General features: G+C 43.2%; 1 protein-coding gene across 1 annotated transcript in view; it reads right to left on the minus strand.

The window, feature by feature from the left end:
• Window positions 1-27,813, minus strand: part of SHROOM3 (shroom family member 3) — a 112,783-nt gene that overhangs the window by 50,445 nt on the left and 34,525 nt on the right. The window contains 1 exon segment of the mRNA XM_023747376.1: window positions 11,678-11,809. Within this exon segment, the coding sequence (XP_023603144.1) occupies window positions 11,678-11,809 (132 nt within the window).

Raw genomic sequence — 27,813 nt, forward strand, 5'->3', positions numbered from 1 at the left:
AGAAGATGGAGACAGCAAAGCATTTAAAAAAACACACTTGGCGTCTGAAGGAAAGACGGTGGTGACCAGAAGACTAGGGGGCCGGGGAGTGAAAAGGTTTTGTCCTAGATGTTTGGTTGTAAACAATGAGAAGTATGAGCAAGTTTATGAGACAGAGTGAACACATGCCCAGCTGAAGGTACAGGACAAAGAGAGGATGACACTCCTTGAGGCTCATGAGGAAGGAAGGAGGAAGGGCTGGCACACACGGGAGGTAGAGGGTATAATCTTCTGTGGGACTAAAGCCAGTTCCACTGAGATGAGAAGCAAGGAGCAGGTAAGACATTGATGCTCACAGCACGGAAGGAAGGACACTGGAAGGGATTTCACATCCAATGCCCTCTATTCCATGATGAAGCCGAGAAGAGAGGAAAGTGAGGCGGATGCTATGGTGGGTTAGGGCTCAAGGGACAAAGTAAATGAGGACTAGAAGAGTTGAAACTGATTAGAGACATTTAAAAGAATAACGACTAAGATACGGTTTCTGCCCTTAAGGAGCTTACATTCTGGTAGGGAGGACAAATGAAGCAGTTCCTATAGAAAATAATAAATCATAAAGAAATAGTTCCTACTAAAGATAAAACAAGTGCCCAAGATGTGTAATGCCAAGACAGGAAACCAACTTAGGAAGTTGGTAACTGTTTGCCTTGGGGTAAGATGGGGTGGGGTGTATCAGGTTTCATCACAGGTTTAATACATTAAGAACAGTGATTTTGAAACAAATAAAAAAGTCCTAACAACCCCCCACCCCCCCAACAAAACAAAAAACAACAACACCCTTTCTTTTGGCCACAGAACATATGTTGAGAAAAGGCTTCAGAGATAAATCTTTGTTTTATAAGACTCTTCCAAATGTACAGTTAAGTGATGAAATGAAAGAAACAATGAAAAAGATGATCTAAATATAGCCCAACTCTCCTGCCTTGCTAGGGGGAGTATAAATGGTTACTGAATAAAGAGCAGTTTGGCACAACCTAACAAAACAAAACAAAAAAGTTTTTTTAATAACACGTCTATCAAATGCAAAACAACCTAAATGTTCATCAGTTGCAGATAGTTAAGTCAGTGTGGTACATCCATATATGGGATATTTATGTGACTATTAAAAAAGTGGGATAGCTCTATATATATTGATATGGGAATATCTCTAAAATGTATGGTTAAATGACAACAATGAGGTACAGAACTTGTGTTCAGTACCCCGAAGTATGTGGGGGAAAACATACATAATCACCTATGTGTTTATTAATGTAAAGAATATTTCTGGGCTCTGGCCGGTAGCTCAGTTGGTTAGAACATCATCCTGATATGCCAAGGTTGAGGGTTCCATTCCTGGTCAGGGCATATTCAAGAATCAACCAATGAATTCATAAATAAATGGAATATAATGATGCTTCTCTCCCTCCCTCCCTCCCTCCTTCTCTATCCCTTCCTTTCTCTCTAAAATCAACTTTTAAAGAAGAATATTTCTGTAAGAATACTTGAGAAACTAGAAACAATGACTGCCTCTGGGGAAGAAAACTTATTTTTCACTATATTTCCTTTTGTAACTTAAGGAATTTATATTCTGGTAGGGAGACCATGTACTAGTACATGTAATATGTATTAAAAAGCAAAGTACTTTTCAAATAGCCTCTCATTTTAAAAAATACTTCATGTATCTTGAGATACCCAAAAAGTTCAAACAGCTGTTTATAGACTTTTTCAATGATGCAAATAATTTAATAAGCATTCCTGAAGAGCACAGCATGCTTTTTACATTTTGGGATCACTTTGATCTGTAAGAAGATAAGGAAATATTTTTTAAAAGTACGTGACATCATGAGTCAGAAGACAATTTAATTTTTAATTTGAGCAAACTAAGTTTTGTGTGTGGGCGTAATTCAAACAAAGCCCTTTTGTTGCATTCCCAACCACAGACAAGGAAGCTTTACTGCGTGGGATGGGTAGGCTGGTGGAACTGGAACTAGCAAGTGACACAATGTCCTTCTTCAGTGATTTTTGTCCTAATATAGAGAGATTCAGGAATCTACAATAAAACAGTTTGGGTATTTCAAGCAGTATTCACTGATCACCTACTATGTGCCTTCTACTTGATGAATTATTGTTGGAGCTCTAGGAGGTCACAGATGATCTCAAGGAGTCCATAGTTTTGTTGGGGAGTCTTAGACACACACACACACACACACACACACACACACACACAAATACTAAACAGAATCAGAGTATTACTCATTCGAAAATATTTGAGTGCCTACTAAGTACTAAGCACCATGCTAGGCACTTGATCTTTATATGATACAGGACTACTAATGAGAAAATTAGGTAAGTAGGAGATTAAGCAACTTGTCCAGTCACAAGAATAGTGGGAACCAGAGGTGATATTTAAATGCAGACACTGGTTCCCAAAGTCTGTGCTCTTACCTTTTAAGCAATGAGCATTATAAGGAGGTGGGGTGGGCAGAGTAGGAAGATGGGCAATAAGCAAGTAAGCAAATAAACAGGGTATTTTAATGCAGTTACAGGGCTCTGAAGGAAATAAAACTGGGTAATGTGGGGTTGTAATTAAGAGTACTGCTTTGGGTTAGGGACAGCCTCTTTGAGAGATTGCATTTGAGCCCAAGATGTGAATGATAAGAAATGGTCCACCACGCAAAGAGCTATGGGCAGATAATTTAACACAGAAGGCACAATGAATGCTAAAGCCTTCAGACGGGAGTGAATTTGGGGTTTGCAAGAAGCAGGACAGCATGGTCAAAGCCTTGTGAGTGAAGAGCAGATGGTGAGACAAGTCATCAGATCATCTTGGGCCATGGAGGTAATGGAGGCATTTAGCATACAAACGCTAAAAAGCTGGTGCTGCTGGTGATCAAGAATGGGGTCTGCAGTTAGCCAAAAGGCTTGGTAGGAGAGTGGGATTCAATGACCTTGAAGGGTTAGTATGCGGATAAATGGAGACAGTGACAATCATGAATTGGAAAATAAAAAACTCTAAGAGCTGGAGTTAATTTTTTTTTTTTTGATGTTGTTATTTGATGAGCTGCTTTGCCTGAGACTTTGGGCTCTTCTGAGAGCACTATTATTGAACCATGCCAGTTATCAGTTGGGAATGAGTCAAATTTCTAAGGATACAAAATGTACTCAACTATCAGTACTACCAAAAATGAAGTATTTCCTAATGCACGTACTAACCCACACCTGACACCTGCTTGCCCAGCCATCATTGGTTTAGTGCACAATCTACACTAATAAAAGACAAACATGCAAACTGACCGTACCTTCACTACACTTTAAGCCACACCCACCAGCCAATCAGAGCGACTGTATGCAAATTAACCCAACCAAAGATGGCGGTCGGCAGCCAAGGAGCTGGAGCAAGCAGGAGGCTTGGTTGCCCAATGATAGAGGAAGCCAAGCTTCCCGCCTGCCGCGCCAACTCTGAGCTCCACTCAAAGCAACAAAGTTTCAATTATAGAAGGTAAATAAACCCCAGATACCTGCTTTCAGCTGGCGTGGCCACGGAGCTGGAGCGAGCAAGAGGCTTAGGTTGCCCCTGGCGATGGAGGAAGCCAAGCTTCCCTCCCACCTGCCCTGGCCAGCTCTGAGCTCCTCTCAAGGCTACAAAGTTTCAATTATAGAAGGTAAATAAATCCCAGAAAAAAAAAGGAGAGGCTGGGAGCTTCTGTCAATGGCGGGGTGGGGGCCGGCTTGGCCAGCCTGAAAATGGCCCTCAGCACCTAGACTGGCCAGGCACCCCAGAGGGAACCCCCACCTTGAAGGGGGGGTGACCAGGCTGCCAACACCCGCACACACAGAGGAACAGTCAGCTCTCCTTCCCACACGTCAGCGTTTGCATGTAAGTCATGGCAGAAGTTAATACCCGCACTGTAATGCCTTTGATCTATAACAGCATTTGTCTTTGTCTTTCACTGACTTTCAAACTCCATTACGACAGAATAGCACAGTGTAAATGAATACCGTCAACGCCATCAATAAATAACTTTGTGTTCTCAACTCTCAGATTGGAACCAGGCATTTTATTTGTTGGAGGAAAGAGGGGACTGGCTTCTGCTGATTTCTTCAGATACCAGATATTATGATTTTAGAGTATTTTCTCTACTAGTTCTCTGTGCCATCGAATATGTCGCGAGAGAGCTTGGACACGAGAAATCACTTCCCTGTTGGCTTATTACCTTTCCCACACAGACACATGCAGACACCCACAAGTCTCCTGGATCTCAGAAAGGGTCAGTCAGAGAGTTGCAGAGAAACTAGAAATATTGTGTGTGCCCCTGAATTACTGCCTTTTTTTAAAGGTAAAGGTGCTTTGGGTCCCCCCAGAGGACCCCTGTTGGACACATGGGGCGTGGCTCAGCAGGGCACTGCAAAAGGTGTGCATGGCTCTTCCCTTCCACTTAGTGGGCTGTGGGGCTGAGGGAACCCTACACTGGCTGCAAACACATCTTAATGTATAAGCCCACAGAATTCTGTGCTTTTACGGTTTGAAGAAGTCCAAACCCCAACCAAGATATTTCGAAATCAAGCTAATTCATTTTTATTTAATTGCCAAAACAAAAGGGTTTTCGTGTGAGGCAAAAGACTAACATTTATGTAGTGATTTTTCCTCCCAAACACCACTCCATTAAACAAAACAAATAAATGCCCCTAAACCTCCAACACTAAAGAAACTCAATTCTCTTTCAGAGTAAATTGGATGCATTATATTATGTTTTTCTTTCTCCTCATTTAGAGGAAGAGGCCACAAATAAAAAATTAAAGGCAACAATAGAGAAAAGAACAGAAAGCATTAACTTTAGACAAAACTCTGAAACAATGGTCTAAAGAAGCTATATTTAAAAATCATACTGGAAAAGAACTATTCATTAAAAATAAAGCTTTCAAGTAATATTGGAACCTGAATAAAAGAACAGTGTAGGTTTGTAAGGCAGAAAAGCTGAAAACTTTAAGAATACTTGCTCCAAATCCTTACCTACCAATACGTCCACATTAAATCTTACAACAAGAAGTTTAAGTCCACCAACACTCACTCATAACCTGAGACTGTTGGGGAGAAAATAATAAAATTCAGAAGAATGGTCTCTGTTACTTTCAAATGAAAGAATGCCAAATAAAACTTAATAACCAGCCCTGTGACCCCTCTCTCTCTATATGAGTTTTATAATATAAGGAGTTCATATATTTTCTTTTTTACCCTTTACAAGATATAATAATAATAAAATGAGTGCCCATAATAATAAAATAAATATTCACATCACCTTGAGATCTAGAACATTATCATGACTGTTGTAGCCACCTGTTCCTTTAAATAAAAGGCATCCTTAGAGGCATTGGCCTTAAGCATAACTCTGAACAAAAATTTTGAATTAAGATGATAAGGATAAAAGCTGAACTTTGTGAATAAAGGAAAAGATAATCAAGAATTTAAACCTTTAATTAGAATGGAGTTAAAGAATGTAAGACTGGCATCCGCAATCAACACCTCTTTTCATGTAAACTCGAAGTTGCCTGAGAAGACTGTACCTTTTCTTTAAAACTGAGAATATATTCACGGGTTTCATTTCTTTATGCAAATGTTGGCAAGGAGAATAGAGAACTTGACTACTACTACATAGATAAGTAGCCTTTCCCTGTGAGAAACAGAAACGCTCTGAAATCCCCTGGGGAAATGGGGAAGTAAATCCGTGGACTACACAATACAAAGCAATTGCTATTTGAAGGAGATTAAAAGGCACTCTAGCCCTGGCCGGGTAGCTCAGTTGGTTAGAACGTCATCCTGCTACACCAAGGTTGTGGGTTTGATCCCTGGTCATGACACACAAGAATCAACCAATAAATTCATAAGTAAGTGGAATAACAAATTGATATTTCTCGCTCTCCCCCTTCTTCTCTGTCTCTAAAATCAATCAGTAGAAATAAATACATAAAAGCCACTCTAAATAGACACATCATAAAAAAAAATACAGCGACAGTATATGTGGGAGAGAGAATGGTTGAAAATCCACCCCCCTCCAGAAATATTAATAGTACACTGGCTTACATGAGGTACTCAAATAGTAATTTTCATGACAATTTAGAGAAATGGGCTTAAACTTAACATAAGGTTGGCTATTTTTCTTTATAAACAGATATAGCACAACATCAGACAGACACCTGTGATAGGCTTGTCAATTGAGAATCCTGCAATGAAAGAACTAACTCTTATTCTAACATAAGAGAGGCCTTACCTTGTGGCAAACAGAAACATCCTAGATAGCAACCCTCTGGCCACCTGAGTGTCATATTCAGGGTGGGTAAAAAGCCATTGCACCCCGTTCCTGCTCTCTCTGCTCCTCCCAGACAGCGGGAACTCGCCAAGCTTAGTGCAAGTGGGAGGGATCGCATGCCCAGTCACCTCTGTGAACTGGCCGATTAAAGTTCAGTTCCTGCTCTAGAAGAGGAAAGACAAAGGGGGAGCAGCTCAGCAGGGCACAGCTGAGGAATTTTTCCTGAGAAGAACCAGCATCTTAGCATGCAGCTTAAAAATGCCAGAGTTCTATTTTGCGGGCAGGAAGAGGAGGGAAGCAAGGAAAATCATCTGCTGATAAAAATTCATCAAACTAAAACCAGGAAGTTTCCTTGAATGATCTTCTCTGCTAAACCCACACCCTCCTCCACATGCAAAAATGCCACTGTCTGCAAAAGGGAGTTAATTGCTTTAAGCTTCCCACAGTTTGGGAGGCTACTAAAGCAGGGCTTCCATACCAACACCCGCCAAGGCCTCCTAAGCCTCGAGTCCTGAGAACACGAAGCCAGTCTCATCAGGGAGGCAGACTCATTGCCAAGGGAAGTGCAAAGTGCCGGCTGAACGAACCTTGCTGCTCACTGAGAGCGAATTAGGAGTCAAGCCCCGAGTTTCTATCATCCGTTCGTCTTGATTTACTTGATGGAGTACAAAGCACGTCACCACGTATGGGTAAATGCTTAATAATTAGGTGAGGCCATTATTAGGATGATGGCGGTGACTGGTGGTGGAAGGTGAAGATGGGATGAGAAGTTCGTGGAGGAAAGCACTGGCTTGGAAAATCTGGAGTTTTAAGCTAGAACATTTTGTCTCCTTTACCAACTCAGCAAACTATCCAGCCCAAGGCCTGACGCATCTGTTTAAGGAGAAGTTTCTGCTAAGGTAAGTTAGATCACAGGATTCCTACTAAATTAGTTATGAGAGAAGTTATAGAAGGATGGGATTGGATCTGTGAGACTAGTAAGCCCTGGGCCACTAAGATCCTCTCTTTCTCTCTTAAATAACTTTTAAAAAAATGTTATTGCTTTGAGAGAGGAGAGAGAGAGAGAGAGAGAGAGAGAGAGAGAGAGAGAGATCAATTTGTTGTTTCACTTATTTATGAAGCATTGATTGTTTCTTGTATGTGCCCTGACTGGGGATTGAACCCACAACCTTGGTGTATTGGGCCAATGCTCTAACCAACTGAGATACCCAGCCAGGGCCTAAGATTCTCTGTCTTAAACTTGGTTGTCTGGCTGGCCCCTGTATACACCTGGGAAGGCAGTTTGTTCCTTTTGCTCTTTTCTTATAAATAAGTGAGAAATACTTCCTGGCTTACCCCCACTCCCCCCCATGAAAAGGGAGCTATAGATACCTATAGCCCACTGGACTTGGAATTGGCTCATGGGGTGACCCAAGCACTTTTTAATTCCAAGATTAGTGTACAGGCTTCCATGACTTGTCACACCTGCTCAATGCCCACTTCTAACCTACATTTTAAGACCCTTAGATGATAAGCCCATCATGTCTGCTCTCTGTATGTGAATAAGACAGCAGCACCTTACCCCTTTCCATATTTCAAACCAGGATTTAGACCACAGCCAGGTTGAAAGAGCTCCCAATGACCAAATCTGGAACAATAAAGTAAGTAACAGCAGTACGGGATTATAACCCACAAAATGACGGATACGTGAAGGAATCCTCACTGATATCAACAGCTGAATAAGTAAGTAAGTGGGGGAAAGTGACAGCGCTTCCTTACAGAAGAATTCCAATCAGTAAGTGTAGATGGAAATACAGAATCATCTTTAGAGCATTCCAGTAAGAATGGTTGCAGACAATTCCACGGATGGATACTCAAATCAGTGGGAGAAAAGTTTGAGGAGAAGCAGGATATTTGCATAACCTCAAAGTTATGTCTCCGACGATATTTATTAATTACAAAGAGACAAATAATAACTAGAATGGAGAGACCTTACCCAAGTAATCAAGGTTAACACCACCAGTAATAAAATATATTGACACTAGATAATCTCTACTAGGACACACGAAGGAGGACATATCACTTCCGAGGTATTCTTGCCAAAAACGCATAACCTTAGTCTAATCATGGGACAAGATCAGACAAGTCCAAAGAGAAGACATTCTACAAAATAAGTGGCTCACATTCTTCAAATGTGTCAAGGTCATAAAAGGCAAGGAAAGACTGAGGAAATTATAGATTAGAGGAGACTAAGGAAACACGAGGATCAAACACAACGTGTACCTGTTTATAATGCAAATTCATGTGTCTACGTGAGAGAATCCCCAACTGAAATCAGGGTTCTTCACATCAACAGTAACATCGGTTGAGTGCTATGACGTGCTGGACACCGCCAGAAGTGCTTCATGTTCATTAGCACTTTCAATCCTTTCAGCAAGACTATGATTAGTTATTAAACTCATTATGCAGACTGGACACTGTGAGAGCTTAATAAGGCACCTGCAGTTACACAGTAAGATAACCATATTACACTACCATCTGATATTTATTTTACCTAACATTTAGTTCCCATTTCCTATGAGTGGGCTCTGTGCTAAGTGCTTTGAATACCTGAACTCGTTGAATTGCCATGGTTGTCCTATGAAATAGGTTCTGTTATACAGGCTGTTGGGGCCATAAATTATAGCGGCTATGAGCTTGGCCAAACAGTCTGAATTTGAACCCACCACCTTCTAGTAGAGTCCTATGCAAACCTCACAGGACTGGTATGAGAATTTGATGTCATGTGCCAAGTCCCAGCACACCACCTAGCACGTAGAAGCACAGATAAGTAGCTGCAATTTTTTATTAGGCTAACTTAGTAATCTCAGGACATTCTTCTATTAGAAATAAGAATAGTTTTACATGAATATCAGCTCAAAGATGAATTAATCTTGCTGCACAATTTGACACACTGTGTCATTTCCAAAGTATAAGATGTTGGTATATTACTTTAGGTGATTTTCATTATAGTTTTAAAAACAATGGTGGGGAGAAACCAAGATGGCGGCATAGGTTAACGCCGGAGTTTGCTGCCTCTAACAACCACTTCAAAAATACAACTAAAAGACGGAACGGACATCATCCAGAACCACAGGAAGGCTGGCTGAATGGAAGTTCTACAACTAGGAGGAACCGAGAATCAGAGGAGGCGCAGTGCTGAAGTAAAATACTAAGGTGCGGAGTGTGCGCGGCGCGGGCTGGTGGCTGAGGGCGCGGTTGTCTGTTTCAATCCGGAGGGAGCCTCAGACTCAGAGCTCCAGATCCGGGCGAGTCTCTAGGGACCCAGACTCAAACGGGAGAAGCAGGACTGTCTGGCTACGGTCCCTCCGAGGTTTGCAGCTGTTGCTGGGACAGAGAGGCAGAGCCCCTGGGGACGGACTGAGAGCAGCCATAACTGCTCCCTCCTCCGCCCTGTTGATCCCGTGGGACCCGCCCTGCCCAAGCCCTGCACAGAGCCATTTGCCGGATAGCCTCAGGCAAAGGCTAGATTAGCACAGCCAGTCGGCCTGGAGGTCAAATCCCTCTAGTATTAACTATAACAATCAAGGCTTAACTACAACAAGACTGCGCACAAAGACCACTAGGGGGTGTACCAAGAAAGCGTAAAAAATGTGGAGACAAAGAAACAGGACAAAACTATCAAGGGAGGATATTGAGTTCAGAACCACACTTTTGAGGTCTCTCAAGAGGCTTCTAGAGTCTGTCGATAAACTTGATGAGTTGTATAGGAAATCTAATGAGACCCTCGATGGTGTGATAAAGGACCATCTAGAAAGTAAGCATACACTGACTGAAATAAAGAATATTATACAGACTCCCAACAGCAAACCAGAGGAGCGCAAGAATCAAGTCAAAGATTTGAAATGCGAAGAAGCGAGAAACACCCAACCGGAAAAGCAAAATGAAAAAAGAACCCAAAAATACGAAGATAGTGTAAGGAGCCTCTGGGACAGCTTCAAACGTACCAACATCAGAATTATAGGGGTACCAGAAGATGAGAGAGAGCAAGATATTGAAAACCTATTTGAAGAAATAATGACAGAAAACTTCCCCCACCTGGTGAAAGAAATAGACTTCCAAGTCCAGGAAGCGCAGAGAACTCCAAACAAAAGGAATCCAAAGAGGACCACACCAAGACACATCATAATTAAAATGCCAAGAGCAAAAGACAAAGAGAGAATCTTAAAAGCAGCGAGAGAAAGAAACTCAGTTACCTACAAGGGAATACCCATACGACTGTCAGCTGATTTCTCAACAGAAACTTTGCAGGCCGGAAGGGAGTGGCAAGAAATATTCAAAGTGATGAATAGCAAGAACCTACAACCAAGATTACTTTATCCAGCAAAGCTATCATTCAGAATTGAAGGTCAGATAAAGAGCTTCACAGATAAGGAAAAGCTAAAGGAGTTCATCACCATCAAACCAGTATTATATGAAATGCTGAAAGGTATCCTTTAAGAAGAGGAAGAAGAAGAAAAAGGTAAAGATACAAATTATGAACAACAAATATGCATCTATCAACAAGTGAATCTAAGAATCAAGTGAATAAATAATCTGATGTACAGAATGAACTGGTGATTATAATAGAATCAGGGACATAGAAAGGGAATGGACTGACTATTCTTGGGGGGAAAAAGGGTGTGGGAGATGCGGGAAGAGACTGGTCAAAAATCGTGCACCTATGGATGAGGACAGTGGGTGGGGAGTGAGGGCGGAGGGTGGGGTGGGAGCTGGAAGGAGGGGAGTTATGGGGGGAAAAAAGAGGAACAAATGTAATAATGTGAACAATAAAGATTTAATAAAAAAAAATTATAAAAAATAAAAAAAAACAAAAAAACAATGGTGGATATATATTTTTAAAGTTTTTGAATCATATGATTTGAGGAACCCTGGATTATGTCCCAGGAATTTTGGGGCTCTCCAGAACCTAATTTGGAAACTGCCATTAAGATATTATCCTCGCCCTAACTGGTTTGGCTCAGTGGATAGAGCGTCGGCCTGCTGACTGAAGGGTCCCAGGTTCGATTCTGGTCAAGGGCATGTACCTTGGTTGCGGGCACATCCCCAGTAGGGGGTGTGCAGGAGGCAGCTGATCGATGTTTCTCTCTCATTGATGTTTCTAACTCTCTATCCCTCTCCCTTCCTCTCTGTAAAAAATCAATAAAATATATATTTTTTAAAAAGATATTATCTTCTGAACTGTGAGCTTCTGGCCGTTTTATTCAGCCTCTCCGTGCCACTCTCACAAGCCTACATTTTCACCAGCCTTGCCCCCAATTCGCTCTTCCAGTCCCTTTTCTGAACCACTTGGTACAGACCTCTGCGCCTCCTACCTGTGCTTCAGCCGAAGCTTAGCTCCTCCTGACCATGCCGCTTTCCTGTGCTGGGGGTCAGAGGTGAGGTGCTCTGGGCTGAAGGAGTCAGAGGTGCCAGTATCTGCAGGACCCGGTGCTGCACACGCATCTCTGCCAAAAAAATAGGAAACAGGAAGTTGAGCGTGATGGTGTTCGTGGGCAAGGGCACAAATGAATCAAACAAGAAGCATGTGTGAAAATTAACCCTGGAGTTAGAGCAAAACAACACAGCTAAGAGCAAAGTTATAAGCCTGCAGCCATTAAAGTTCTCTGCCCAAAAGCAGGCAAATGTACTTCTATGTTTCTGTGAAGCACTGACATGCATTGCCAATCTCAGAATAACAGATTTTCCAACCAAGGGGGACGAAAGATACACTAGCTATTAAGAAGGTGAACTCCCCTATAATTCAGCATCCATTGGCAAGTGAACTCACGGGTCAGACAGGTGGTTTCCTGAGACCACGCCCCGCGGCCTCACCTCTCAGGAGAACATCTGCATGTGGAGCAGCCCTTCTCTGTTCAGCGGTGGCAGCTCACAGCACACGCCAGCTCCTGAGCCCCAGCTATTTCAGATTGTTTGGATTCCACTGCCCTGCAGGCAAGCCTCGTGTGTGTCCATTTTAAGTCTGCCCCCCACCCCCCCACACCCCCCGGTTCCCTAACACCATCCCCGTAACTTGTTCCTCCTTACTCCCAGGGAGTCAGAGAAAAATGTTAAGCCCCATGTGGCCAACGCATTGTGCCATGGGAACGGGCATATTTCTCCTTAGGAGAGTCCTGGCTGTGGAATTTCCAAATGCCCTGACCACACCCCTAAGGCCTCCCCTGATCCGACGGCCCCAGCACCGGCACCGGGCTCTGAAGCGGGTTTGCCACATCCCACTTGGCTGGGTACCGGCGGTGCGCTTTCAGAGTCTGTCTCCGAAGGTCTAAGCCTCTGAGAGCTGACTGGTCTGCCCCTCACAGATCATGGAAGCAGGCATCTGAGAAGGTGCAAGCACATGCTGTTTCTCCTCTGCACAGGCCTTTGCTGAGGGCGTGGGATCACTGAACGGTATTGATTTCTTGTCATTTCAAGATTTGGAGAGAGATGACCAGGGAGTCAGCGAGGAGTTTCCGTTTCTAGGCTCAAGTTCATCTTTACCTTAATTATACCTAAGCACCATCCCCTCCTGCACATCACTTCTCCCACCAAATTTAGGATTTCTGGCTTTGAGATTCCACAGTCAGTCTAGGTGGAAAACAGTCCTGGAATCAGTGGTGGAAAGCCTTTCGTCCCAATGACCCCCAAATTGGGATCCTCCCTTTGCCCTTCTCTCCCCTGGCCAGTATTTATCTGTATACGGAACTAGGCCTGTCTCCAAAATCACATGTTGTTCTACCCACCTGAGGTTCCTGCGCTACCTGCCTCAGGACAGACTGGAATCAGCCAAGGCTGCCACGCTTTGATCTCATCAGAAAATGGTGCTACAAGGGTACCACGTGACTGGGGCAGGTTAGTCAAGCCTTTCCTTTTAAAGCTATGTGTACTTTCCCCTATGTCCGTGGTCGGCAAACTGCGGCTTGCGAGGCACACACATGCGGCTCTTTGGCCCCTTGAGTGTGGCTCTTCCTAAGCCTTAGGAGTACCCTAATTAAGTTAATAACAATGTACCTACCTATACAGTTTAAGTTTAAAAAATTTGGCTCTCAAAAGAAATTTCAATCGTTGTACTGTTGATATTTGGCTCTGTTGACTAATGAGTTTGCCGACCACTGCCCTATGTCAAGAGTTATTCTCATAACTTTTCTAGAAGACAAGAACTAATATTTTAGCCCCATTTTAATATTTTAGCCCTATTGTCCAGGAGAACAAACGGAGACACTGAGAGGTGGTATATATCCTGGCCAACCACACAGGGAATCATACTCACTACGAAAACCACTGACAACCACTCACGCTTCTTCTTCCCAGTTTAGTATTTTCACATCTTTTCCACTTTATGTCACAAATTCTAAAGGCCTTGGGATCACTAACCCAGATTTGGACAGAATAGGTAGCGAAGGGTGATGATGGAGCCATTAATTAAACATGTTACCAAATGAGCTTATTTTTACTTAAGAGATACTCAAAGCTACAGTGTTTTTACTTAACCAGTTAACTACCCCGATATTTTGAATTTAATTAAAAAAGGTCTGCCGCTTGTGTCTATAGACGCTTATGGCGTACAAATGGTTAAAGACACCAAAAAAACCCACAAAAAAAACCCACCACAACAAAACCGAAATAAACAAAACCCACCAAACAACAACAACAAAAAACCCCACAACCCAACAACCAAAACAACATTGTAGAATGAATGAAACAGCTTCAAAGCAGAAAAATACAGAAACAAACTTCCACCTTATGGGGCTACGTCCAGATTTCGGAAAGGTATCACTCTCTCTGGGGTCATCCACAGTTGTGTTCGTGTCTGTGGTTTGGACATCGTTTTCTCCGGGTGCAGGCCAGGGGTAGCCTTTTGGAGAAATTCCTTTGGATTTATGCTGGGTGTATCTGTGTACTCATTTTCATAATTTGCTCTATTTAAAGCCATGTTCTTGGTTTCCCATGTGTCTTTTTTCATTGTATCCTGCTCCATGTCCATCGTGCATGCAGCCGGACTTACTGTCATCTCCCTATCCTGCCTCTAGTGTCATCACCATAGCTCCCAGCACCTGTCCCCTCAGTCTCCTAGAGTGCAGAAGGTCTATATTCCCGGCTTCTTGAGTGTCTGCAAGAAGTTTTTAAGAACTGATACTGGTGGGTATAGATTTCTGTTCTAAGGCTAACACAGCTGTTCTTCATTTTCTGGTGGCTGAGCATTTATCAAAAGTTTCACATTCTCAATAAATTGCTCTGTCTTTAAAATCCCCTTGTTCCTGTGACTGACCTTTTGGGACCTATATATTCAGACTTAACCTCTGGGTCACTGTCCCTTCATTACTCTCCTTTTTTTTTTCTTTTTTCTTTTTAATTCATTATTGACCATCGAGGAAGCTTGTTCTGTATCCCCTCAGGCCTGTATCCTATCTGGTGCTTTCCATCACAGGCATAACAAAACCTCTCTGTCTTTGGCTCACCCACTCTGGTCTGGCAGCTTGGTTATTACAGGAGGGTCATACTTAACCCTTCAGCCACGCGTAGGTGTACATCTGTGTCTCAGATCCGCGTCCATTTGTACCTCCCGTTTCTCTTGCTGCTGCTTTTTCTCACTTGATTTCCCCTGAAACCACTCAAACGAATCCCCATGTATGACTTATTCCACTGGCATTCAGCATATTTCTGATTTTTCCCCTGAAACCGTAAGCTTAACTATTGGCAGATCTTAGTCAATGATTTCTATGTCAGCCTTGCACAAAGGCTGGAAAGGGGTGGGTAGGGAAAAAAGCCAAACTTTTAACCTAGTATATATTTAATCTGTTCAGATTCACTTTAGGTTTCAACCCTCCCACCTACTGTATCACCTCGCCCAAGACCCTCATGCAGGGCCTTCTAGTTAAACTGATAATACCTCCCCCACTGGAAGGGTTTGATATTCTGTAAATCACTCAGGGCCTGACTGTACACCCACTCTGATCAGGGGCAGGCTGTATGATGTGTGTGAGCAACATGGATTCTGGAGCCGCTGCTCAGGCTCCTGTTCAGGCTCTATCACCTAGTAGGTGTCTGACCTGGGGCAGGTTGCTTAACCTCAGTTTCCTTCTCCATAAAATAGGACAATGGCACCTGCATCAAAGGGTAGCTGTGAGGCTTAAATGAATCGATATAAGCAAAGCACTTAGAACAGTGCCTCACAATAAATAACTTCTTACCAATACAAAAGAAACTTACACTTATTAGGCACATGGTATGTACCAGATATTGTGCTTCTAAACGTTATTCAGGTAATATTCTTATCATCAGAGACAGTGATGGTCCTCATTTTACAGGTAAAAAAAGTGAAATGAAATAAAAGTAGAAAGTTTGGCCAAATGCCACATCCTCTTCACTCCCCCCCTCATTAAATGCCTCTGAGGAGAAGAACTAGGATCTGAATACTTTTCTTCTTAGCCATCAGCCACATGCCAAGCCATGCATGCCTGTCATTTCTTCCACATCTTCCTTTTGCTCCTCATATGAAACAAAAAGATATGCATGAAAACAGAAGACCAGCAAATATACCAAAATGTTACCTACCGGGTCCTAAGATTATGGGTGATATTTTTCTTCTCTTTTTCTGTATCTTACAAATTGTTTACAATGAACATTTATCATTTTAACTACCAGAAAAAGTAAATTAGCCTTATTTTTTCCCTAACTAGATGAGTCTGAGCGTCTAATTTCTCCATATTTTTAGAGGGAAGTCTTGGTCGGGAAATGGAAGTGGATGTACGTATCCTAGGAGCCCATTTGAGCAGTGGAAAGACTTCACGCTGTGGCAGGATTTACTTTGGCAGTTTCTGCAAACACTGATTTTACTCTGGGAGCTTCTTCACTCATTGGAGAGGAAGCAGGATTTCTCAGAAATTGGTATTAGCAGAGGGAGACGAAACCTCCCTGAGAAAATTTAGCCTCTGCCTTTTTGCTCTCACCTCGAGTTCCCAGTGAACCATTACAATTCCTCATTTTAATATCGTACATCACAGCTTGAAAGCACCTTTTGTATATTATTGCATTTGGCCCTCATAATAATCCTGAAGGGCAAGCAGAGCAGGTGTTATTCGTTCCCATTTAGCAGATGCAGACAGCCTCAGATGGGGACAGTTACTTGCTCGAGGTCAGGGCGGATAAGTTACATAGCTGGCATGGGAAGCCAGGGTCCCTAACTCTCGCTTCCACACTGTCTCTTATGTCATACTGCCTTTGGATTCTACAATCCTGGAAATCCATTGACACAGGTGGCAAACATTTAATACCAAAGGCTTCTTTAAAGGAAAAGCTTCTTCCAAAGAAAGCGGAGTTATTGAGATTTAGATGGGACCTCTCTCATAACTGTCCGTAGATTGAGAGAAATGATGAGGCCAGTTTTTGAACCCCGCCCCGCCCCCCTTACCCCTGCTACCCAGACTGCTTTCCTGCTCTTGACTCAGAACTTCTTAACACTGGTCACACTGCTGAAATGATACAGTACATGTTTCATGCTCAGAGCCGACTTCTATACCCAGCTCAACCATCCATTCACTCAATCAACAATCATTAACCGTCAGCCATGGACCACACAATAGATTAGGCATGGGGTTTGTAACCGTGGCAAAATAGACACAATCCCTCCCTCTATAACATTACAAATTTCTGGGGAGCACAGGCAAAATAACAGTACGAATATATAATTACAAATCATAACTGCTAGGGAGATAGAGCACATAGGACAAGAGGAGTGTACTCAGCACGCCTTCCTCTCCTTTCCATCTACTTTCTTACATTGTATGTATGTTAATCTCCCTCCTCTCATGTGCCTCACAGAGAGCAGGCATCAGAGCAGCAGTCCCAGAAGTTGCAATTAGCTTATGGAGAGTTTTGAGCCAGGCTTGGTGCTAACTACTACCTCCACAGTTTATTGTGATCTTCACAACCAACCTCTAAGGTAGGTACTTTTATGCCATCACATGCCTGATTTACAACTGAGGAAACTGAGACTCAGAAGCAGAGGGAACTGCTCAAACTCTAGTGGAACAAGAATTGGCATCCAGATCTGGCTGATGGCAAACCCTGGGATCCTAAGGACTGTACAATACATTTGACCCTTGAACAACACAGGTTTGAATTGTACTTATGTGGAGAGTTTTTCAATAAGTGTATTTTCTCTTTCTTATGATTTTCTTAATTACATTTTTTTCTCTGGCTTACTTTATTGTAATACTAAATGCCTAGCGCATGAAATCATGCAGAGGTAGGGTCCCTAGGCCTATCCTGCGATCAGGGCCATCTTCCGCCCATTCGCCAGTCCCGCCCCGCCGCTGACACCCACCCCAGTTCCCTGTTCGCCATCCAGCGATTGGAGCCTGCGGGCTGGGGGGAGGGACCGAGAGGTGGTCAATTGGTCGTTCTGATCGTTACGCCGTTATGGTCGCTAGCCTTTTATTATATAGGATAGTATACATTATCACATGTAACATGTAAAATGTGTTAATGGACTGTTTATGTTATTGGTAAGGTTGCCAGTCAATTGGAGGCCTGAGATAGCCACTATAAGACAGGAGCTATTATCATCCAATCAAAGTGGCCAATCTGCAAGAGACCAATAGGGAAGTCACCTAACGGGTGTGTCAGGATGGTGGTGTAGTGATGGGCCCTTTTACTTCTTAAAAAGGGAAACTGCCCATGTCCCCTGGGGGCACAATGGGTCTGTGGGAGCCAGCATTTCTCTCCTGCATTTCTACTTGCAAATAAGTTGCTCCTGTCCTAGACTGCCTAGAGAAGAGGGGTGGGCATTGAAGATGTAAATGGAGACTGTCATTCATTGAGAAAGTAGGTCCCTGGCTAAATTTGGCATCAGCTAAGGAATCTTAGCAAAATTGAACTCACCCCCTTGTTCTGAGGGAGGCCTTAATCCTCACTTTGCCCAAGAGGATTACTGGGTCTTAGAAAGAAGCTCACATGCATTTTTTTTAGAAAAGCTCGTGCCAGCTGCATTTATGTCCACAATATGCAAGATTCGTTCTGCTTTTTAGGGTAGATAATAGACATTCCATGCTATTTAAATGCCTCCAAATCTCATACCTAAATGTTTCCAACCTTTGCTATCACCCAAAGCAGGAATCTTGCCGTCTCCCAAGCTTTCCCCCAGCTGTTGCTTTATATTCTTTGGGAGCACAGTTTACATGGAGGGCAAGGTACCAAAATGCAGCCCATTTGTGAAAATGTAATTGTTTGAGGTTTACAATACACCTTTTCAAGGTGCTTGTAATTATGGTTCCATGGACTGAATTTTTACATATCTCCATCATTTTCCCTTTCCTTTTGTTACTATAGGATTAGTGTAACACAGTCTAGAGTTCTGTGGGGTTTTTGTTTTTGTTTTAAATCCTGTAGGTCCTTACTCATCCCAACACTACCTTATCCTCTCCAGAGGAATTCTGGACCCACTGACATATATAATACGGAAGTGGGACTGACAAATTCTGTGTCTTTAGCATGGCACTCACAAAACATCATTTAAAATTATTATAAATTTGGCATCTGTGTTGAGCTTTACAATTTACAAAGTATTTTTACCTAACAATTTTAATCCTCATAACAACCCTATGAAGTATTGTCTCCCTCTCACAGAAATGGAAACCGAGGCACAGGTAATTTAAATAAGTTGCTCAAGATCACAAAGAAAGTGGTAAAGCCAGGCCCCAACCTCCAAATGGTGAACATCACATCACCTAAGGGCTTAGTGAGATATTGGAGGGCTGGGCAATCTTTAGAAAACAGAGTTAGTCACCTTGTCCCAGGAAGAGCATAACAATTCGTTCAGTAGTCTTTCTTAGGAGTGATGATTTGTGGTGGTTTCTAACTACTTCTTACCCGGGCTGCTTAATTTCCACCTGAAGTTAGAATTCTTGTGTTAACTCTGGGGCCAATGGGACTGCAAGTGAGAAGGAATTTAAGCCTCTAGCACAGTGGTTCTCAACCTTCCTAATGCCACGACCCTTTAATACAGTTCCTCATGTTGTGGTGACCCCCAACCATAAAATTATTTTCATTGCTACTTCCTAAGTGTAATTTTGCTTCTGTTATGAATCGTAATGTAAATATCTGATATGCAGGATGTATTTTCATTGTTACAAATTAAACATAATTAAAGCATAGTGATTAATCACAAAAACAATATGTAATTATATATGTGTTTTCTGATGGTCTTAGGCAACCCCTGTGAAAGGGTCGTTTGACCCCCAAAGGGGTCGCGACCCACAGGTTGAGAACCGCTGCTCTAGCAGTATCTCAGGAGACAGCTTTAAGACAAACTCTTGGCTAGTTGTGTTCTCATCTTGAGCCTCAAGTCCCCATGCAATCCCCCAGTTCCCAGGGCCTCCCGTTGGTACCAATTTCCCTCCAGCCTGGAGCCTGGCCTTGTTAATGTTCACTAACCCACAAACAGATGGTATTGGGAGCAAATGGCCAGGGAAGGCAGGTAGAGAGGTTTTGTCTGACAGGGCAGAGCAGGTCCTTCCCCCTGCACTAGGCACTAACACAGAAGGGTTGGGCATCAGGCAGGAGTTTGGCAAGTCCTGGGGCAGCCAAGCCAGGCCAGGCCAGCCTAGGCAGGAAATACTCTGTGAGCTGTACATCACCTCTTGTCCCCCCTCCCACTGCAACCCCAACACACCAAGCATGGGAAAGGCACAGAACCCATGACAAAGTGAGGGTAGTGGGCTGTGACCCCAAGTCACGCATCCAGCTGCAGATCCAGCTGCAGATCGGTGGCCTTCGGCCCAGCCAGCCCTGGCTCAGTAGGGGAGGCGGTCTCTTCTCACTATGGCATTCCAGCTGCTAGTGGTGAAGAGGTAACCATGGGAACCATCACAAAGAGCTTAAAGTTGAGGAAAGAGGCTGGAGGCGACAGGGAGGCAGAGAGGGACTTCAAGTGACAGTCCTGCAATTCTAACTTTAGCCATGCACATCGATTTTGAGTCCGAATAAGAGACAAGTGGAGACTGCACACGGTGAAGCAGCTTCGAAAGGTCAGAGACAACCACAGAGCTAAGACCTTCCTAGGTTCTTCCTCCAGCTTTCTTCGTCCTCCTTCAGCCAGCAGAGCCCTAAAAGAATTCTGTCTGCCAGTAATTTTGCCCTGAGATAATGGGGGTCACTTGGGTGGACAGAACTTCAAATACACACAGTCACATTCCTTCAAATGCAGAGCTGCAAGACCAAAGGGGGTCCCCCCTTTCCCTCTAGCGTCGTTCAGTCCATCGCCTCTGACAGCACCGCCTTGCATGCTGGGGGCTTCTCTGATGGGTCTGTAAACAGACCTGCACCCCTTGGGGCTGAGGAAGGGATCCTGAGACGGGCTGTCTAGCCGCACTGCAAGGAGAGGCTGGGGTGTCCAGAACGCTGGTACAGGGCCTCTTAGTGGGACCCCGTGAAAGGGCTCAGATCTAAACAGGAAATCATGTCTGTATATTTAACCACACCCCCACCCCCACCCCCACCCCCAGGATCTACACATTACTTTAATAAACGGCCAAGGTGACTTCTTATGTCTTCATCACATCGATAGAGTTCTCCACCTACCACCTAGGACAGTGATGGCGAACCTATGACACGCGTGTTAGAGGTGACACGCGAACTCATTTTTTTGGTTGATTTTTCTTTGTTAAATGGCATTTAAATATATAAAATAAATATCAAAAATATAAGTCTTTGTTTTACTATGGTTGCAAATATCAAAAAATTTCTATATGTGACACGGCACCAGAGTTAAGTTAGGGTTTTTCAAAATGCTGACACGATGAGCTCAAAAGGTTCACCATCACTGACCTAGGACTTACTTTTCATTTTTATTTATTTTGTTAATCCTCACCCGAGGATATTCTTTCCATTGATTTTGAGAGAGGGGGGGAGAGACACAGAGGGAGAAACATCGATGTGAGAGAGACACATCGATTGACCCGCAACCGAGGCATGCGGCCCTGAATGGAATAGAACCCAGGACCTTTCAGTCCGAGGGCCGATGCCCTATCCACTGAGCCAAACCGGCTGGGGCTGGGATTTATATTTTTACTTAAAGTTTTCTAGCTCCGGTTTCACCAGAATCTGGGAGTTGAGGAAATGCCCGTGGAAATAGGGAATATCCTGGGTCAACAGTTTACTTTGCCTCGGACTATGCCAGGGCTCGGGTACCATTCCTCCCCTTGGGGTCCTTGTGGAAACCAAGATAAGGTGGCATCTATGTCAGTCCCTAAATGGGCTTCACAAAGTCTAGGCCGACCTAAGAGGCCATGTGGTTCTCCACATTTTTGTTCACCAACTGACTTCTTAATTGGAGTCTCTGAGGCCGGGGGGTGAAGGAGAATGTCAGAGAGTCAGTGACAGGCAGAATTTTGAGGGTTGGGGGAAGAATGTGACAAGTTCATTAGCGCCTCTCCTGCCCCAAGCAATAAGGTACTAAGTAGACCCATAACCATTTAAGAACACACTCAGGAGTCATCAATTCCTCCACCACCAGTGTTCACTTGCAGGCAGCCCCAAAAGGAGGGAGGGCACTTGTCAATGTTCCTTTCTCCTTGCAGTTATTAAATAAAAAATAATTTTACCTAAAAGAGAAAACTAACTGACATCTATTATGAACCTCCTCTGGTTACAGGCAAGGTCTTGTTGGGTTCCAATCCTGGCACCTCCATGCCTAACCTCAGCTGTGTTGGTTTCCTCACCTTTAAAAGCAGATAGTAATAGTGCCTACCGCATAGGAGGGTGAGGAAGATACAAGTTTCAGACAGTTCGCCCCTCTTAGCAAATACTCAATACACATTAGAAGTTAACACCCACCAGGTGTTAAGCTAGTTATCTTTACGTGTATTTTGTCACTTAATCCTTATAACAGCCTTCATCTGATAAGTATTAATACCTCTGTGAAGGTATTTTTATCATCGTTTTGCAGATGAGGAAACTCGAATTTAAGGAATTTAAGAACTTAACCTAAATTGCTCGTAGGTGGTGGAACTCAGATGCTAACCTAAGTCATACTGGCTCCACAGTCCAAGACCTTTCCATGACACTAAATTGCCTTTGTACATAAGGTCATTTTGTTGTTGCTGCTGTTATCTTTAGTAATGAATACCAAGAGAACACATTAGCAAAAGACTCTGATGTTTAAGAAAATAGTATCAATGAAAAAGAACCAGGATTTTAAACTTCCACAATAAGAGGCTTAAAAAAAAAGATGGGCCCTAACCGGTTTGGCTCAGTGGATAGAGCATCAGCCTGCAGACTCAAGGGTCCCAGGTTCGATTCCGGTCAATGGCATGTACCTTGGTTGCGGGCACATCCCCAGTAGGGAGTGTGCAGGAGGCAGCTGATCGATGTTTCTCTCTCATCGATGTTTCTAACTCTATCCCTCTCCCTTCCTCTCTGTAAAAAAAATCAATAAAATATGTTTAAAAAAAAAAAGACGGGGGTGGGGGGAGACAACCCTCTGCCCTGACAAATATTTCAAGAGAAATGGATACACATTTATACTAAGTCAGGGCAGGGCGTCTATGAATCCTTGAGTGTAAAATATCTTCCTATTCATCGCTGAATTCCAGAGGCTATTAAAATGTTCTCAGTAAATGGTCCATGTTTACTGAATGAATTAAACCAACCCAACAACAAAATGCCTCTGCTGGAGCTGGCAAAGTATAGGAAACATCTTTGGCAAACACTCTGTTGAACTAAATAATAACTGAAGTTTGACCAGCTGGTGTGGCTCAGTGGTTGAGCGTCGACCTATGAATCAGGAGGTCATGGTTCGATTCTCGATTAGGGCACATGCCCGGGTTGCTGGCTTGATCCCCAGTGTGGGGCGTGTAAGAGGCAGCTGATCAATGATTCTTTCTCATCACTGATCTTTCTATATCTCTCTCCCTTTCCCTTCCTCTTGAAATCAATAAAATTTGAAAAAAACTGAAGCTTAATAGATTAAGTAAACTCCTGTATTTTATTTATCACTCTGTCCAAAGTATTTTGCTGAAAATTCAAGTTGTATAATTATAAAAAAATTATAATTTTTTAAAAAAAGCACAATATTGGTTTGATACAGAGATCAAGAGTTGTTTTCCACCTTTGGAAGAAAATATAATATGTCACCCTTTCACCTAGGTTCCCAGATGATGTGAGCCTAGTTTGGGAGTTCAGCTTCAACTAGTATCCTTAAATCAGTCGTCAAAAATTCCCTATTTCCTGGGCTGCCTCCTACACAGTAAATGTTTGCCTGGTGGGTATTTCTTCTCTTTGGGATTTACTTGTGCTGTCAAAGCAAAGCCCCAGTGGTATTTTGACCAGGTAGGCAAGAACTATAAATTTAAATTCCCTACAACCTCAAAAAAAGGACCCATTAAAAAAGAAGATACATATAATGCTCAGGCTATCATCTATCTATCTATCTATCTATCTATCTATCTATCTATCTATCTAAAAGCCTAAGCAACGGTTACGACCGGAATGATGCGCACTGACCACCAGGGGGCAGACACTCAATGCAGGAGCTGCCAGTGTGCTCCCACAGCCAACCTCCCGCGGTCCCTCCCCCAAGCTGGGGGTGGGGGGGGGGGCAACTGGCCAGCCAACCTCCTGCAGTCCCTCCCCCCTGCCAGCTGATCCCCCTCCCCATAGGCCCTAAATGCAGGCCAGGCTGAGGGACCCCACTTCAGTTAATTAATATGTTCCAAGGTCCTTGGTAATATTAAATAAGATGGCTTTCACAAAAAGTACATTTTATCATCAACACCGAAACCACGTATTATATTTATCACAGTGCATGATTAGCTGACATTTATTGAGTTCTGACTAAGCTGAACACTTTCATTATCTAACTTAATCCTCACAATAACCCTATGAAAATGTTTTATTGCTGTCCAATGGCTTCAGGCTCAGAGGCATTAAACAACTTGCCCAAGGTTAATATTCACCTAGAGACAGAGATGGGATGTGTACCCTTGTCTATCTCTAGGACCCAAGCTGTTCTAATTGTATCTATGCTTTGCATACAATAAAATACATAGGTCTTAAGTGTTTGGTTCAATGGCTTTTGATCATTGTGGGTATTTATATAACCATAACTAAAAAAAAGACATAGCACATTTCCACCGCTCCAGAAAATCTCTTCTTACTGCTTTCCAGTCAATCCTCCCACCCCCAGAGGCAAGCACCATCTGCATTCATAAATTAGTTTTGCCCATTCCAGTATTTCAGAAATAGAATTGCTTCTGTCTCTAGATTCTTTCAGTTTAACACAATGGTTCTGGGATTCATCTAGGTGTTCATTCCTTTTGATTACTGAGTAAGCATTCCATTGTATGGATGTACCACAGTTTATCCATTTTCCTGTTGATGAATCTAGGGAAGTTTCCAGTTGTTGACGATTATAAGGCTGTTATGAACATTCTGTATAAGTCATTTTGTGCACATTTGTTTTCCTCTATCTTGGGTAAACATCTAGGTGTGGAAATGGTGGGTCATGGGGTTGGTGTCTGTTTAACTTACAACAAACCTAAGTTCTTAACTCTGTACTCTACTCCCTCAGAAATGCCCTAGTCCATGGTAGCCACATGTGGCTCTTTGGCCCCTTGAGTGTGGCTCTTCCTAAGCCTTAGGAGTACCCTAATTAAGTTAATAACAATGTACCTACCTATACAGTTTAAGTTTAAAAAATTTGGCTCTCAAAAGAAATTTCAATCGTCGTACTGTTGATATTTGGCTCTGTTGACTAATGAGTTTGCCGACCACTGCCCTAGCTTATTAACCTCTTCTATAACAAGTTCCCTGAGGGCAAAGATCCCATTTCCAGTTCCTGGGCTGCCTCCTGCACAGTAAATGTTTGCTGAATAAATGAAATGACCATTGTTCACACTGTATTCCTGTTCCTTCTTTAGGCGTTACTATAGCAAAAGGAAACATGCTTGGCATGCACGGAAAAACATGACAAGCTGGAGGGGGTGAAGTGGAGGCACTGCTCATTCATTCAAGCAAGGTGACCAACTGTCCAGCCAGGAGACGCGTGGCTTCCCACTTTCTTTTCGACAGGACCTTTCCTAGAGAGTGAACCCCTCCCAGTGATCCTGCAGGAAGAAAGAGGGGTGGCTGCTCCCGATCAAGTGACACTATGGAAAGGGAGGAAGGTGTCACTGCAATTGAGGTCACACAGTGGTTAGAATTACAGGATACTTCTGGCGAACAGGAGGGCAGAGGAAGCAGCAAGCCATGAAACCCTGACCTTCTGAAAGAAGCCAGCAACACAGCAGCACTGCTGGGGCCCAGGGAACGAACAGCCTCCAACAGAAGTTACAGAGACACTTGGTTTTGGTAAAAGTGCCACATGGTTTCTACGTTGAAAATGAAAAGTCAAGAATACATTTTGAGGAGAAAGTAAAATGTTAATGCAAAAAAATGTAGCCAGGTTTAACACACAAGATAGGATAATAAAGAGAACATTGGGTCAAAAGTAGAGAAAGGTCTCAGGCATACAACATCCTTAGCTCAGAGGTTTATCATGCTACACCCCTTCCTGCCCAATTGAGGCAGAACTTTTAATCCCCATGAATCAATTCATTCATTTACTTTAAATCACAGAACTTACACTGCATTCAACCTATAACTTCTTAGAAGGTAACGGAATCATTATTGATATTCTATTCATCAACAGAAAACGTTGGACAAGTCCTAAGGGTAATTTTAACTCTTTCTTACAAAAAAAAAGAATATTTGTTTTACATAAATCAAAACAGGACTCAGATGCTTTAGGGCAATTGTTTTCTTTGGTCCCAGGTTATGGAGGACTGAAATAAGTTTAGAATTCCTCCATTTGGATTCCTGATAGGGGACCTAGTCTTCCTTTATCCAGGCAGAACTGCACTGAAGCCATCCTAGGCAGATGGATGTTTATTCTATTCTCAAAATCTCCAGGGAAGAGAATTCTCTACAACATCCCTTGGTAACCTTCTCCAGGGTTTTATCAAGCACACGGTGAGGAAGTTCTGATGTAGAAACCAATAAAAATATTAACTCTATGAGCCTAGCTACAAGCACTGGGAAGAAGGATGCATAGGCTTGGGCACTTTGCCTTTAATGGTAGAGAGATGTATTTACAAAACAGGCTACGCAAACAGAAACCATTTGTCAGGAACAGATGTGGGGAGTTGGTTCAAGAGGAACTGCCACAATAAATTCTGTTCCATGTGAATAAGTTATTGTTGGTTATAACATTTTTTTAAGTACAAATTTACTTCCTTGTCAATGACTAGATTTAGTGCCTGGCCAGGTTTGTTCGAAATTTTAAAAAAATGTCCCTAGCTCAAAGTTTTCAAATGCCTGGGCTTCTGTGTAAAACGAGGCCTTAGCAAGCAGAACATAAATGTTATTGTTAAGGATGACTTTACTTCTTTCTCATTTCTGTATATTCTACCTTTTACCATCGGGGAAAAAAAGATATCTTAAAAGACAAAAATAGCCATCAGAATGAATTAAAATGCAAAACAACTTCTTGTGAAATGATTTGGGGGAAGATTTAGCCATTGGTCTGACCATCACGCTTTTGATTGAAAATGATCATTTAACTAGCCCGTCCATCTTAACAATAGAAATAGAAAAAGATTTCCTGTTGCACCTGGTATCTCACTGCCATCTCTCCATGGAGATTTCATGCATGAGGGCAATCACTGGCTGCCAGTCCGAAAGTGCACCACCACCGCACTACGATCTGAACACGAACCACAAACCGGCAATGCTAAAGTGCACGAGAGACAGGGACCGACACCCCCCACCCGCCCCCGCCCCCACAAGATGCTCCATGGACTGAAACTTCATAAGCTCCCATCCTTCAGCCAGGCACGTGTCCGGTATAATTTCATTTCCATGATTTAAATGTCCCTACATGACCATGAAAAACACCTTTTAAAAATCTGCCTTAAGATCTACAACAAGTGGGGGAGGGGGGGAACGGGGGAGGGGGCAGGCACGCCCTTCCCAGCACATTTGGGGCCTTTCCTACAGAAACGAATCCAGTACAATGAAGAAAGTTAGGTCGTTCTGAACTCAGTGGGAGCCCTCGTGGGCAGCCATTTATCAAAATTAAAACATTTCACAGGTCATTTCTTCTGAAAAGTGATCTTGCTGTCAATAATCGGCACTTACGTTCTTCTTGGCGCAGCAGTTCTGCCTCCCTAGTAAACACCCAGGCCCAGAGTCCCGAGACCCTCGGAGCGGGCGCCAACCTGCTTAGGGCGGGGGCCATTATTCCCCGAGGAACCGTTTCAAGTCGCGGCGTGGGGGAAATAAAATTTTTGGAAGAAGGGGTGGAACCTCCCTTGCTCCCTCCCTTCCAAGGAAGAGTGGCCCCCGGGGAAAGAGGAATCGCCCCCGAATTTCATAACCCCCCTTTGGGGGCCCCCCCCCCCCCCGTGCTGCCGGGGACTCCAGGGCCAAACCCAAT

The sequence above is a fragment of the Myotis lucifugus genome, unplaced genomic scaffold (genome assembly GCF_000147115.1).
Source record: "Myotis lucifugus unplaced genomic scaffold, Myoluc2.0 scaffold_856, whole genome shotgun sequence".
NCBI lineage: Eukaryota > Metazoa > Chordata > Mammalia > Chiroptera > Vespertilionidae > Myotis > Myotis lucifugus.